The 15,187-nt window shown below is 37.4% G+C and overlaps 1 protein-coding gene across 19 annotated transcripts in view; it reads left to right on the forward strand.

Moving 5' to 3' along the window:
* The window catches only part of KDM6A (lysine demethylase 6A), a 159,549-nt gene that overhangs the window by 123,280 nt on the left and 21,082 nt on the right, over positions 1-15,187 (forward strand). For all 19 annotated transcript variants that reach the window (XR_011727337.1, XR_011727336.1, XM_071751540.1 and 16 more), the window contains one exon: positions 14,122-14,251. Coding sequence is in view for 17 of the 19 variants with exons in the window: in XM_071751540.1 (XP_071607641.1) it covers positions 14,122-14,251 (130 nt within the window). In the remaining 2 variants the exon portion in view is untranslated. The remainder of the gene's footprint in view (positions 1-14,121; positions 14,252-15,187) is intronic.

Genomic DNA, 15,187 nt, shown 5'->3' on the forward strand with positions numbered 1-15,187 from the left:
ATGATTCTATGAAATATTCCTTTTCCTCCATGCTGAATTCCCAGTCTTTTCTTGCTTTGTTATCTGTATCTCTTTTCTGGATGACCCTAGACCTCATTTCAAGCCATGTGCCTTCTGGCTGTTCATCTCTCCTTCTCCATGTGTTTGTTTCCTTCCTCCTACCCATCATACTTTTTCAAGTTCTATTTCTATTTCAGACACTTGTCAACACAGACTTCTGTGGGAAATGTAGTTTCAGTGAAGGCAAAATAGAGTGAAAAAGTGGAATCGTGTCTTGTGTGAGATAATTTGAACCTAATGTACAGATTACCAGATGGCCAGAGTAGGTGTCTCTCTTATTAAATAAAGATGTTTTTCAATTAAGGCAGCACAGCAAATCAGACTTATAAAAGCATAAAGTACTTGGAATATTGAAATATTTTATAGCATCAGTTGGTCCACTCCTCACCTTCTTTTCGAAACCTTTAGATTTGGTTCATGCAACTCTAGCTACTATAGAAAATGTAGTTGAAAAGTCTATATAAAACTGAAAAGCAGTTTTTGACCACTGAATCTACTGGTGACAATAATATTTTTAGTTCTAGACTTCTGAAATAGGGACCTGGTATCAGTAAATGACAGATACGTTTATTGTTTCAAAATATATATCTTTTTCATAGTGTTTAAGGCTTAATTTCTATAAGGAGCTTTGATACAGCTACTACAAAAGGAAAATTGTTGTTTGGATTTTTTTTTCATTTACTCCCTAACCACTTTCTTTTAGAGACTTAGTTTATAGGTACAGTATAAGCCTTTTTTAGATAAGAAACAACAGCAGTAGAGCAGCTGTTGGAAATTATAACTTAAAAATTAAAAAAAAAGAATGAATTAGTTATATTCAGGGCCAGTATTAAGCTCTTTAAAAAAATTGTTTTGTTTTGTTTTTTTCTTGATATAACTAAGTAGTCCAAATTTGGTCTGCAATTACAAACCAGTGTTCTCATTACAAATCTGAAAAGTAACCCCAGAATAGTTGAGGTGGGAGGTCAAGGATGATGCCTCTCAAGTTCATCTAATCCAGACTCACAGCAGGACCAACTGGAGCAAATTGCTCAGGACTGTGTCCAGCCAGGTCTTGAATACTTCCAAGGATGGAGCCCCCACAACCTGTCCAAACAATCTGTTCCAGGGTTTGGTTATCCCTAAAGTCAGAATGTATGTTTTCCTCTGTACTGTTTGGTACATGGGGGTTTTCTACCCCTGATGCAGGACTTGGCATTTCTCATTCATGATATTCCTGTTGGGCCATTTCTCTCACCTGTTGTTCCTCTGAGTGGTCACGCAGCCATCTGGTGTATCAGCGTGTCCTTCTAGTTCTGTCTCAGAGATGGCTCTTTTGATAGTGTAATTTCAGTACTTCCAGCTCAAGAAGAGGAGCTGTTCATATGGTGGATTATGCTTCAAAAATGCAGTCTTTCAGCTAGTTCTGTCACATTTCTGTCACAGTTTTGACTCTTCAGAGCTGTAAGTCTTGGTCCATCTTATATTTCAGTTGATTAGCAGGTACTTTACTGCTGGTTTTTTGTCTTTAGTCAAGAAACTTCAGTAAATTCAGATCAAATGGAATAAGGCAACAAGTGAGGCCATCCACCAGGAAGCCTGGCAGTGACTGCAGTGTGATTGTGCAAATTGCACAGCATTTTCCCTGGTGTCTTCATTGCTAATGATTCAGGGAGGCACAGGGTGTGAAGGGCTGGGAAACAGAAGTCTCAGGTGGTGCTTCTTAGCAATGACTTCTGGCAAAGATGTATACTGTAAGCCACAGTGGTATAGATAGTGATTTGGTAGTACAGACATGCAGCAAATTTAACCTGGGCAATATCCAGGGGCCTCTGGCAAAGGAGGAGGATAGACTGAGGGCAGTAACATTTTAAGCTGCTTCAGCCACATCTGCCAACATTCATCTCTGATGTGTAAGTCCCATGTTCTTGACACTAGATTGATCAGGCTCATTTTATATCCAGGCAGCTTAAATGCATTCCCTTAACACTTCTGGTGGTTCTTAGGTTTGTCTTGCTGAAACGCAGTGTAGCAGAAACACCAAGCTCCAAGCTTTGACATTTCTAGATGCTTCTTAGCTATTTATTTCTTATCTCAGTGTTGTTAAATCACCAAAAATGCCAGGTAAACTCCCCATGTTTCCAAAGGAAAGAAATGGAAATGCATCTCTTAGGGTTGCATAGCTTGAGTCATTGGTGTGACACTGGTGTAGCTGTCAGAGGTTAGAAATCTGCAGCACAAGTCAGAATACTGAGATTTGATGGTTATATCCAGTAAGCACATTCTCAGAGTCTCTTTTAAATCCAGCTCTTTCATTAGATATAGGCTCTAGCAATAAGAAAGGATAGTTTCATGGACTCCCTTGCATCAAAGAAAGAGGTATTTTGCTACAGTAGTAATAATTTTTTTTCTCTAAGACTTAGTGATTATCCTTCAACCTTCTGAGACCTTCCTCCCCCCGTACCACTTACAAGCCCTATATTTATAGACATCCTGCACAAAAGCAGAGTGCTACATGTAGTGTTGCTCTTATTATTGCACTATACTGTTTCTTCACTGAACAGATTTTGTCAGGAGAGTGAGATCCTCAGGCATCTTAAAGTGTTGTAGGAGTTTTTCTTGGACCAGTGCCGACATTTAAAATGTATGCGATGAAAATGGAAAAGTATTTTGGTGGCTGGCTTGATTTTCTATTAAAGCTGGCAGCTGGCAGCAATACTTTCAGTTTTTATCTTGACTTAGAAGGATAAAGGTTCCTTTATGAAGCTTTGGAGTATAAAGGTACTTTGGAGTGCCTATAGAGTATGAACACCCTGCCAGGCAAAGGTATGATATGTTAGTTACATAGACAAGTTTGAGGCTTTCAGCTTTCCTCAGCAACAGCTTTATGTTGTTCCATGCTGACATTTTACCTACATGGGAAAGCTGGTTAAACGTTAAATTCTGTGTTTACTGGATGTAACTATCTGGTATTAATGCACCATGTTACCAGTTTTACTGAACATTAAACATAAGGGCAGCAAACTCCACTAGACACAGCTTAGACAAAGCTTTTAAAAAATAATTAATTCTCCGCCAAAAGTCATTTGAGCTCATATTTCCATGTAAAGACTACTTCAGATCCTTTGATTTTCTAGATAGGTTTTGGAGAAATTTGCCTTTTTTCTTAAAAGAATTTTATTTGAAAACCAAACATGCGAGAAATTGAAATGACCATTTAGAGCACTATGATTTCTCTATCCATGTCTTAATAGTTGTTCCCATTTGTGGAAAAAGTTGCATAAAATGCCTTTAAAGTTCAAAGAGGTCCCTTTAACCGTGGGGATATGTTTATTGAGTGTTTTAGTTTGTACTGTGCTATTTTCCATACTTTACCATGTTTACAGTTCTTCAGTTGAAATGTTATCTCTATTTTTCTGGTGTCAGAATTCTTGTTACTTTTACCACCTCAATATACTTTACCCTTAAATATTTTATTTGGGATTATTACAGCAAATGTGATGCTTTTGAGCATTAACCTTTTTGATGTTATAAAAGTTATAAAAGCATGTTGATATCCTTCTTTAACTGCACCCACATAAATCAGTTAAATGCAAAAAGGCTTCAGTGGTCACTGTGATTGAAATTTACTAGCTTCTGATGTCCTGGGATTTTATGACTGATACTGATCATAATATAGCAGGCTGTAGGTATCCATTGCAAAGACAAATTTCCTAGAAGAGAGGAAAAAACCTTACAGGGAGCTTATTTTGTCATCTTTCAAATAATAAGTCTTGCAATACTAATTTTCAAGTGACGTTTCTATACTTGTGACATTCATAAAAATGAAAAGTTTTAACAGCTTTATTTAATTGGGATTATGTATGTGTTCTTGCTGGTAGAAGTATGAATATAACTTCAGTGTGGTGCTAGGAGTGCATTGCAAATTTGGTTGTTTTAGTGCACTGTTTATCAAGTTCTACGTAAGTGAGATCTGTAGTGTGTGCTCAGTAGCAAAATGCTGAGCATTTTTTCTACAAAAATTCTAAACCAGCTTTTAATACAACTTTTTTACTTTGGTGCTCATCAACAGAGGTAGTATTCCAAGTGCTACTTAATTTCTAAAATTTAAGAAGGGTAATAAAGGTGGTTTTTGTGTGTTCTCTTTAAAAACTACAGCTTCTTTTTAGCAAAAGAACTTGTGTTGGGAAACACAGAAGTGTCTGCAGGGGCTTTTCTAAGAAAATGTAAGCTGCAGGTGCAAGGCTGCTCCTGTCCTGGGAACAGGAGAGAGCCGATGCCCAGGCACTGCAGTGGGTGCATCTCACACAGGCTGCTGTGCCCACATCAGGCATGGCTGAGCATTGCTGGGTTCCTACCTGCAGAGCAAATCTGCCTGCCAAAGACTACTGACTCCAGTAGGCTCCAGGCTCCAAGAAGAATTTGTTAATGTAATGCAGAAAGTCCGAGTTTTAAGCACAGATCGAACCAATAAATCTTTACCATGATCTGGATGTCAGTTTACTTTTTGGCCATTGTTCTTTCTTTAGCTGACTGGGTTGATACCAAGTTCTGCTTTAAATTGTGCATGAGCGTTTCTAACAGTGTTCAGGGATCCTAATTGTGAAATGTTGACCCCTAAAAAAGTACTTTCTAATGTAGGGATCATACTTCTGCACTTCAGTTCATATAGTCCTTATTTTTTCCCAGGTTCATGTAATCATCTTTTTTCAAAAGAGGTAGGCTAATACTTTGCACCATGTAGATGCAGAGGGTTGAAAAAGTGCTAGATGTGCCTATTACTTTGTTTATTGAGTAGACAGTCATTCAGAGCTCCCTCTTTAGCCTGTCTGCACATTGATTCAGCAATTTTTTTTTTTGGTTTTTTTTTTGGCATCTTGGATGTCAAGGAACACCTCAGTCTGAGCTGAGGCTACTTTGGAGACAGGATCTCTCGTAGTCAAACTGTACTTACTGGAAAGTATCTTCATGTGTCTTCCTGTAATAGCAAGAGATTCTGAAAAACTTTGTGGGTCTGGCAACAGGTAACAGTTGCAATATTTACAGGGTAAGCCTAAAGCACAAAGGCAGCTAGGCAGATAGTTTTCCATTTGTGAAAGTTCTGTTGTGTTCATTTATACTATTCCTGCTGACCTGTGCTGGGCCTGGTTACCTCTTAGAGAAAGGTCCTGTCTACATGGTTTTGTTATACCAATAGAAATAATACATCTACATAATAAAATCACCGTATTTTATACTAACACTTTTTTTTTCCTGCCATCCCCATATGCCTTAGAGTTTACATGCATAAACCTGAGGACAGGGCTGTCCCATCCATGTACTGAGTAGTTGATTAGTTCTTGCTTTGTTTTAAAATAGGTAGAGTTTGAAGGTGTGCACATTCAATGGCTTGGGAGCTCTGGGGAGAACATGCTGGTCATAGAAATTGTGTGCATGAGTGACATAGGGAAGAATGTTCAGAGTAGAGAATATTGAAAGATTTACTGCTGAAAGTCCTGCTTGTTTGTAATATTAGTCAGCTCTTATACATTGCGGAATAGAGGGTGTATATATACTAATTATCAGAACCTATGAACTTCATTACTTTGTGTTAGTCTTTGTTTTAACAGTTAATGTAATGCAAGAACAAAGACTTGAAAGTACTTCTCATGGTACTGGTTGCATTTGAGTACTCTCTTTGTAAAAAGACATTGAAGTACAAAACTGAATTTATGACCAAAAATGTTGATTTTTAGAATTACTGTAAAGTTTCAGAAAAGCTATCCACTCAAGAAAAGCTGGAAATAATTATTTATGGGTTTTTCTTTTAAAAAATGAACAAATGAAAACTCAAATACCTGTGCTAAAATAAGCCTCGTGTAAAGGGAGAGGAAAGTTACAAGCATTATTTTTTTATATATATTGAACTACACTGAATCTGTCCTTGATCTCTTAGGTTCAGAAAGACATTCTGGCTTCGTCTCTAATATGGATACTTGTATTCTGTAATCTTCTGATGTGATATTTTGCTATCTGACAATACTTACTTGATACTGCCTGTTGCCCTATTGTCCTTCTTTTGGGGGGAGGGGGTGGGAATTGGGAAGACATTTTAGCAGGTAGGAACAGGTGGCTGTGATTTGCTTTTTTGTAGCTGGTGCTCTCTTCCTGCTCATTATTCTGCATTTGGCTGTTTACTACATGCTTACTTCAAATCCAGAGTGTTAGTTATTTGTAAACCACATTGAAATTCCTCAGAAGTCTATTTGTTAAACAGTCTTTTTTTAATATGCTTACCATCTTGTCTAAGAGAAGCCATTTTCACATCTTTTAGACCCTAAAGTTTTATTTTTGTTTAGAGCACAAACGACCTGAAATCATTACCATTTTGGGATTAAGTAGTGCACAAGAGTTGATGCACAAGCAGGAGGGGGTTGTATCAGGAAGCAGCATCGTAATACCAACCACCAAAACCTGACTTGTTAATGTTGGCTAGGATTTTGTTTGTTGCTTAAGAACAAAGGAACATCTGAGATATGGAAGTTCAGTGTTTTTCAAGGTAAAACAATTATTTGAAAAGGAGTTCAGGAATCTCGCATTATAATAAAATAAGCATGGAAGCAGTCAGGCAAAAATGAATGCTGGGAAATTGTAATTTTGCTTTATGTAAACAAGCGTTGTCTTAATAAAACTGCACAAGTGAAGCCATTAGGTGAAAGGAAATTTGTATCATAAAAAGCAAAATGTGCCAAATAGAAGACGCCATTTTTTTTTTTTTTTTTTTTTTTTTTAATTCAAATAGGTTGTGTGCTGTGTAGGAACAGACTTGGTAAATGTTTTGTTTTGCCAGAGTATAATGTGAGTGCTTAAGTAGGGCATGATCATTGCAGAGGCTGAAAAGTTTCTTTATATCCATCTTCCTGAGTGAAGGTTCTAAGGAAATATTTAACAGGTATTTATTCTGTGCATGTGCTGAAGTGAGGTTGCTCAGGAGACTGAGGAGAGGTCAAACAGTAGGTGCTGGCATTGAAACTTCTACAAGAGGCTTCCCTTGAAGGGGTAGGCAGTGTTCAGTGAAAAGCTACAAGGGATTTAGAAGTGAAGTAGCTGAGCTATTGACTAAAATATGCAGACCTGAAGAAGATGCTGTTCTGGAGAACAATGGGTTAAGCAGTGTGCTCAGCTTGTTAGGCTGCTGTTGGAGTGCACAGATGAAAGAAGGCAGTGATTCTGGGAGTGTGTGATTTTGTTAATCATCCCTACCAATAAAACTGATTGCAACAGTAAATTTTAAGGTGGTTGTAAAACAACTAAATGACTATATTTGATAGAGTAAACAGTGTAGATAGTAAATGAAATTTCTTTAAGCCTCTCTCAGCAGAATAACAGTTAAAAAAGTATACCACTGAATTAATTATCCTCCCTTGGATTCCTAGAGAAAATCCCCTGTTGAGAAAAGGTCATTAAAAAAAACCCACAACACAAACTCAAAGTAATTTTGAGCATAAGTGAAATCTATGTGATTAAAAAAAGAAAATAATGTAGGGATAAGTGCTCTGAGTTTATTAGAAAAGCCGACTGTTAATATTTGGGGGGGAAGAAAAGAGTGTGTTGCTTTGTCTAGTTGTCTCCTCAAAGACTGTTGCCAAATGCTCTTTTCTCTACTCTTAAAAATGTATCTTTTCCCTGTGGGCAGTCCTTCTGAAAGGAGAATTAGTGAAACATTATCACAAGACTCGAAATTTAACACTCGAGCTGTTTATTTCTGCTGAAGTGAAACCTGCCTGATTTCTTTCTAGCTCTGTGTTTCAACTGGTGCATCCAATTAACAGGAGCGATGTTAAAAATCCAGTGCCCATCACAGTTGAGAGTCCATCACTTGCCTTTTATAGTTCTTTTTACTTGGTGTGCGAAGAGGTAGAGTAGAGAGCAACCTATTGAGAAAAGAAAGTGACAGGAGACCAGGAGAGATTAGCTGTTTCCCAAGGGACCCTAATATAATAAAAGTTTAATATGACAAAAGGAGGATAGTCTTGGGCTGAACACTCTGGAAAAGGATCTGAATAGTGGCCAGCATGTTCACAAGCATAGGTGTCACAGTTTAACATTGGGTTTCATGAGGAGGAGTGCAAAAATAAATCCAGAGGCTGAAGTGACAGATTCCCTGTTGCTTAGTGGACTCTGTATAGAAGCCTGGGTCAAAAGCAGACTTCTGCTGTTTTTTCTGAAGGTGCTGCTCCCTGGCAATTAAGAGTTGCTTTGTGTGAAGTTAATTAGTGAATCTCTGGTTTGGGAACTCTGCAATGGAGAGGCAAAGAACCTAGATCTATTGGAGGGGAAGTACTTTGCAGAGAAAGGAGCTGGATTAGGTTTGTGTTTTATTCTTAAAAACAAAACCAACAAAAGTGATTCTTGTTTTATTGAGACATTTCTTTGTAAGCCTAGGAATAGGACTTTTTTTTTTTTGCTTGAAGGCAAAATTGTTCAGCTGCTCTAAAGGCACACTGCTTCTGGCTAATCAGCTTCACTGTAGTAAAGGTTTTAAGAATAAAATTTGGAATGTTGTGATTTCACAAGCTAAGACCTACTAAGAGTAAGACATTCTGACTTGTTTCAAAAGGCAAGCAGAGAAATCTGCAGATGGAAAGCAGAATTATCTGTGAGTAAAAAATACAGGAAAGTTGTATAGTTACTGGGACAGAAAATGTATGAGAAAGTTGGTGCCACTTGTTATAATGCTTTTATTACTGAAGTCATTAATGTGATTCTGTTTGTCTTATAGACAAAGAACAAGGTGATTAGCAAATGAAACAGAAAGGAAAGATGTAAAAGTCATTAAGAAAAGAAAAAGGTACTTTACTTCTTACATAACATATAATTAACCTATGAAATTCACTGCCAAGATATACTATTGAGGTCAAAAGTAGAACAGAATTTTAAAAATATTAGAAATACATTTGCATAATGAGAAAATACACAATTCTATTGTAGGATTTTCTGTAGGTTTAAAAAGAAAGATCTCTGGGAGTTTTGCCAGCTAGTACCTGGTTGTGAAAGACTGGGGTAGAGAATTGCTTGAGAAACAGGCTGTATAATTATCTGGCATTACTTGCACTTAAGCATAATGTAATCTTGACTTAACTTACTTTTTATTCCTCTTGGCCAGCTCATCTCTCTCTTGGCTATAAAATGAGCTTGGGGAGTTGAGCCTCAGCAAGCATGAGTTAGGCTTTGTGAGTAATCACCCCCTTCCCAGGGTGTTGGGTGTTGACAGTCATTGTGCTCTGTTTTTGTAACAATTTGCAGTATGAAAGCGTTAGATTGTATCTACTAATTTTTAAGGAAGTCTGGGTATCTCTGTTTTGAATCAGGATTGGGTCATGTAAGTCCCAGTGCTTCAACTGATGCCTTCTGCAGGCACACTTTTTAAGTGTTTTGTTCATTTGCTTTTGTGGATTAATTAATTCTGATAGATTTGCTATGTGGAGTATAAGATAAACCCATAGTTCCTTATATTTGTGTTAAATGTGATTTTGATTTGGGGAGAGAGGGCATTAAATTTGTTGTTCAGGATAACTATAATCTCTTGAGAATTAAAACCTTGTTAATTCTCATACAGCTAATCCTCAAATAATCGTTCAAATAGAGTGACTCCACAATAAAAATAACAGCTTAGGTGCAAATGATTGTAATTTATTCTTTTTTGGCCTGTATGTGTACCTAAAATCCAAATATATAGCTAGAAAAACTATTCAAAAGCTTTTCATTGTCCTCAAACGGACAGCCTCCCAATTAAGAACAAAAGTACAAGTATTTTTAAAAGTACTGAAGCTAACAGTTCTAGAAAACTCTGACGTTTGTAAGGGGAAAACTATAGCCAAGAATAAAAAAGGAGAAACACAAAACCCACTAATGCTTAATGACTGCACAGAGCTATTAGAATAGTCGATAGAGGCAAGAGAGTTAAGTAAATATTTTTCTTTTCTTTCCTTGGGAAAAAGGCAGATACGATGTTCACATCATAGGATATATGATAATACACTCAGTTTTCACAATAATCAAAGATAAAGTTAAACGGTTGTTAAATTCAGCATTTTTAAGTCAGACAATATCCACGATCTCAGTAAGAGTGGGACAGAGAATTGTTTTTCATTCGTGGTGATTTGGTTTTGGTTTGGTTTTTTTTCTAATTCTTGGGAATCAGAAGTGGTTCCAGAAGATTTGAAAAGCGCTATGGAACTATCTGAGAAATAAACATAATCCTCTCAGTCTGACATGGGGCTTGATGGAAATAAAATTATTGAGGTGATTAATTTGATAAATGTGCAGGATAGTAATTAATAATAATGACTCCTGGTTTTTTGAAAGCAAGTTTTATCATGTTAACTTTAATATTCTTGATGCAGTTGAGAGTTTATATAATAAACTAGAGTTAAAATTAATATGGCTTTAACTTGCATCTGTTTTTAGTAAACAAGGGTGACACAAAGTCAATTTAGCACCTCTGAAGTGTGTAGCAACTACCTGTTAAGTTTCATGTTACTGTAAATGTTTCAGTGATGTCACTTTGAGATAAATTTTTGGTCTTGGTTTGTTCAGTTTTTGATAGTGATAATAGGGCTCTGTCAGGGGAGTCGCTAAGGTCAGAGCAGCTGGAGTTCATCTTCCCATGAGGCAGAGGTGAAAATAGTAAACTCAAGGGAAGAAGTGTGGTAGGCACATGAAGGCATCATCTCAGACTAAGCCATCAGTCTCCATTTGTCAAGAAATCCTTAGATAACATTGGATTGTTTATGTTAATATTTGCTAGATAATGAGCAGACAGGTGATTATGGCAAAGCAAACTGAGTCACACCACTGCTTCTGTGTTCTGGCACAGCCAAAGGGGAAGTGCTTCTCAAGGACTGAAGACTGTAAACTGTTATAAGACAGTGTGGAATGTATCCTAGAAAACATTTTATTTGGAAAAAAAACCCAAAACCAAACAAAAAGATGTTTTAATGAATCTGGTGATTAATTATTCCAGATATCCCATAATTGCATGAAACCCAGGCACCTATTTCATCCTCAGTGGTTGGTGTCATTCATCAGCAGAGCAGTTTGAGTTTGGTCTTCAAGCACTTGCATGAGGTGCTGTTTCTTCTATGCATCAAGCAAATTGCAGTGGACTGAGAGCTGCAGCTTTGACTCCGGATGTTGCTGCACATCAGAATGCACCTCAGCCCCCACCTTTCTGAGCCTGACAGCTGCTCCTGCCTTCTCTTCCCACTCTGCAGGAATGAAGGTGTTCTTCTGCCTGCACAGTCTGTGAAAAGCCAGTTCATAGAAAGTCAATTTAACTGAGTGAAGCTTATCCTTCTTCTCATTTCTCCATCATGGCTTTGTAGGTGTCTCTTGGGGGCACACAGTTTCTTTCTGGGGCCTAAATCAGCCTCTTTCTTTTTTTCCCTCAAGCATTTAATCTCTTGCTGATATGAAATCTTCTGACAAAAAATACACAGTTTGGAACAGAGATGTGTGAGATCATCCTCATAGTTGATGTGGTCAAAATGGGTCTTTCACTTTTCATTGCACTGGCCATAGTTTTTTATTTCCAGAGGTGGAGAGGTTGGCACCACTTTATTTCAGGTGTTGGTAGCAGATCTCTTTAGTACTTCTGTGGTGGTTTTAATAATATTCATTGCTCTCTTTTGCACTTTATCAATTACAGCATTATTCTTTAATATCTCTCTTGTACTGTTATTAAGTTATTCTGATTCATGGACAAAAATAGATGATAGAGTGAAACTGGTCTGTTCAAGACAACTGTAAATATTCTGCCCATCTGTTTTCTGTGCTACTTGTATTACGAGCATTTTACTGTCTCAGCTTCTGCTTTTCTTTGGCCTCTTTCCTCTTGGAATTTCCAGACATGGTTTTAGTAACTGACAGGAAACTGGTGTACATCGGGTAGTATCATCTTCAAGTGCTGGGTTTATGAGTTACCTCTGTTCAGCTGATCTTTTACTCTGTACAGTCTGCTTGCTTCAGTATCTCATGTGCCTATTCAGACCTGTAATTTCCCTAAAAGTACAAGTGTTTCTCCTTTCTCTGTTGTGCCCCTTCCCTGAAGATCCCACATCCCCTGCCCTTATTGAACTTTACTTTGATGGTGATCTGGTTGTGACTACCGTAGCTGAAGCTATGACAGTTCTAAGCAATGTCCCTTTTTTCTTTGGGTTCAGTCTTTCTCTTCCTTGCTTCATAATTTGCCTGAGAAATGTTTATTGATTCAAACTGAATTCTGTCATAGTTCTGTTTGATTTTTAATACCGTGCATTTTCTGTTCCTTTTTCAGATTGGCAATGTAAATATTACTGTTACTTCTAACATCTGTTCTTCAGATTATGGCTAAGCTTTTTCTGGATGGTCTGAATCTCAGATTCATGTAGCCATGGATTTCTTTGAGCAATGGTGATTTTATACTGTGATATTGTTTTGTATGGTGGTTTGTTTCTTTATTTAGGGAGGGAGATGAGGAAGGGACAACAGGGTCTTCGCAAGAACTGTATCAAGCATTAAGCATTAGTCAGTGAGGTTTTAGCCAAGCTGGATGATGCCTAATCAAAACTTCTGCTCTGTTCTTTCATTTACTTTGAAGTTACAATCTGTTCTGCCATTAGACTTACCTAGCACAAAGAATAAGCTGTGTTTGGTATTTTGGCAGGCATGATTTGGAGATAGTTTTAAAATTTCTCTCTTGTCTATATTGATCTGATCTTTTGTCAGAGGAGAGCAATGTATGAGTTAGAAAGCTGGCATAAATTCTGGACTGAATGACTTGACTTGTTTTGTCAGGGTGAGCACCATTTTCTCAGGGTGCTTGTCTCTGCTGCAGTCTGGGGTAGGTGGGATGTTTGCTCATTGTCTTTAAAGAGTTTATCATAGCAGTCAGGCTGATCTGATCTCAAGCACCAAGTCCATCCTCCTCCTGGTTTGTGGTAGCTTCATTTTAAGCAATGCTCTCACGTGCCAGCATCCAGCTCTATGATGTTTCCCAGGATCAATTTCTGTGTTTTAGAGACAACTTCTGTTGCTAGGAATTTTACCTAATATAAATCAGTTCTGTTTTCTGCTGAAGACCGTTGTTACCAGAACAACTTTTCTGTAACTGGTGAGTTTTGTGAAGTTACATGACTCAGTTATGCATTAGGAATTTGCCATTTGGTGAGCTGCTGAGAGACCAGCTAGTGAATGAAGTGAGGTTGGAAGAAAGATTTGAATAGTGTATAGTTTGAGGAATTTTGAAGTAGTTGAGTCATTTTTAACAAAAATTGCAGGGATAGTCTTGCTAATAAATAATTTCCCTTCTGATAGTGACTAGAAATGCCTCAAAGCTAGATTAGAGCTCCAGTTGCAGATTTTTCATGTCATTCGTTGTAGGAATAATGACAGTAATAATACAGTAGGTTACCCACATGTGGAAATCTCCAGAGAAGGGCTGCTGGTCCAGGTTGTCACTCAGGTACAGGTACAAGTGCTGACACAGCAACTGGTTCAGGGTGGGTCCTTCTGTTGCTCAGACAAAGGGATTATGCAGCAGTGGCTTTTTCTGGCTTCAAAATGTGTAAATTAGAGAGGGGTAATTGGTCGTTGAATTTAGTGTCATTAGTGTAGTAACTGTACTTGAGGTTTGTGACTAAGCAGTTTTTTGACTTGAGGTATTGCCATTTTCTGACATTGTGCTCTGCCCAGCAGTGTCAGACTGTGTGTGTAGCAGTACCTCAGCTGCTGTGAATTGTTCATCCATGAGCCCGTGCTGATCTGAGGAGGTTCTTCTTTGTTTCTAGTTGAAATAGAGCTTCTTTCTCTGTTAAACTTTGTCAAATGAGTCATACTTGCTTCTGTTGAAAATGGCTGTATATTTTTAATACTGATGATATTGCTGATCTGGCAGGCAAAGTGGAAATTATTTTGAATATTATCAAATTACTCACTGAGAATTCTTGATTATTTGCATACTGAGTTATGGTTTCTCCTTATACATTGCTGTTTGCAGTGTTTATTGGTTTTGCTTATTATATTTGTCAAGTATTGACAGAGGCAGCTCTTCTTTCCTTTTAGGAATCTGGGTAAAAATGGCTTATCTAACAGTAGTATTCTATTGGATAAATGCCCTCCTCCACGACCACCGCCTCCACCGTACCCTCCCTTGCCAAAGGACAAGCTGAATCCACCTACACCCAGTATTTATGTAAGTAAATCTTAACAGTAGAAATATGTTGCTGACTGTCTTTTTAGTTGTTTGGATATCTGAGTTATATAATGTAATTATTTTTAAAAATACACTATTCTCAGCTCAATTATAAGTACAGTTCTTTCCCAGCTAGTATGGAAGAAAAATACTAACCTTAAAGAAAATCTTGAGACTTATGTTTGATTCTTAAAGTACTTGTTTTAATTAAGAACTTCAAGAGACAGGAGGAAAAACAGCTTCAGATATTTTTTTAAGTACTCAAAATAGTAACAGAATAAACAAAACAGTTCATTAAATACAATGCACGACATTTCAAATATGTATGTAAATTTTTTGGAAGTGATAGTTAGGTATAAATGAGCAAGTAATTAAACTAAACTAAAAGGTCCTAACAGTCTGCTTCAAAATACAGTAAAGAAAAAATAATGAAAGTTGAGGTGATGTTAAGAACAAACTGTCTTCAGGAAAAAGTATGGTTTTATTGCATAGTATTTTCTTGTGCAACCATTAAAACTTCTGTTTTGAAAATAAAGTTTCATAATAGCTTTAGAAGAGCTTCAGCTAACTTCATTAGTAATAGAAGAATAAATTTCAGAATGAGCACTTTCTTGGTAACAGAAGAATAAGCTACAGCTTGTCCATCCAGCTGGTGTGAAAACTTAAGTTAGCTTTGCTCAGCCCAACTTTGGGACCAGAAGCCACTGGCACTTTGGTGTGGCACAAGCAGTCTGTCAGGGCTGGATTAAGTTGGAAGCAATCACGCTTCCAAGTCTTCTCCAGATGTTGCATCTAAATTAATCTGCCTTGTTGAAAGCCTGTCACGCATGTGTTTAGTCCATGCAAAGCTGGAAAGTCACCATACTGCAGCACACTCTGTAGGTGTGACAGAATGGGTCCCAGTGTTTGGGAACCCTGTAGTCTGCTTGGTTTATT

Source organism: Heliangelus exortis, chromosome 1 (assembly GCF_036169615.1).
Source record: "Heliangelus exortis chromosome 1, bHelExo1.hap1, whole genome shotgun sequence".
Classification (NCBI taxonomy): Eukaryota; Metazoa; Chordata; class Aves; order Apodiformes; family Trochilidae; genus Heliangelus; species Heliangelus exortis.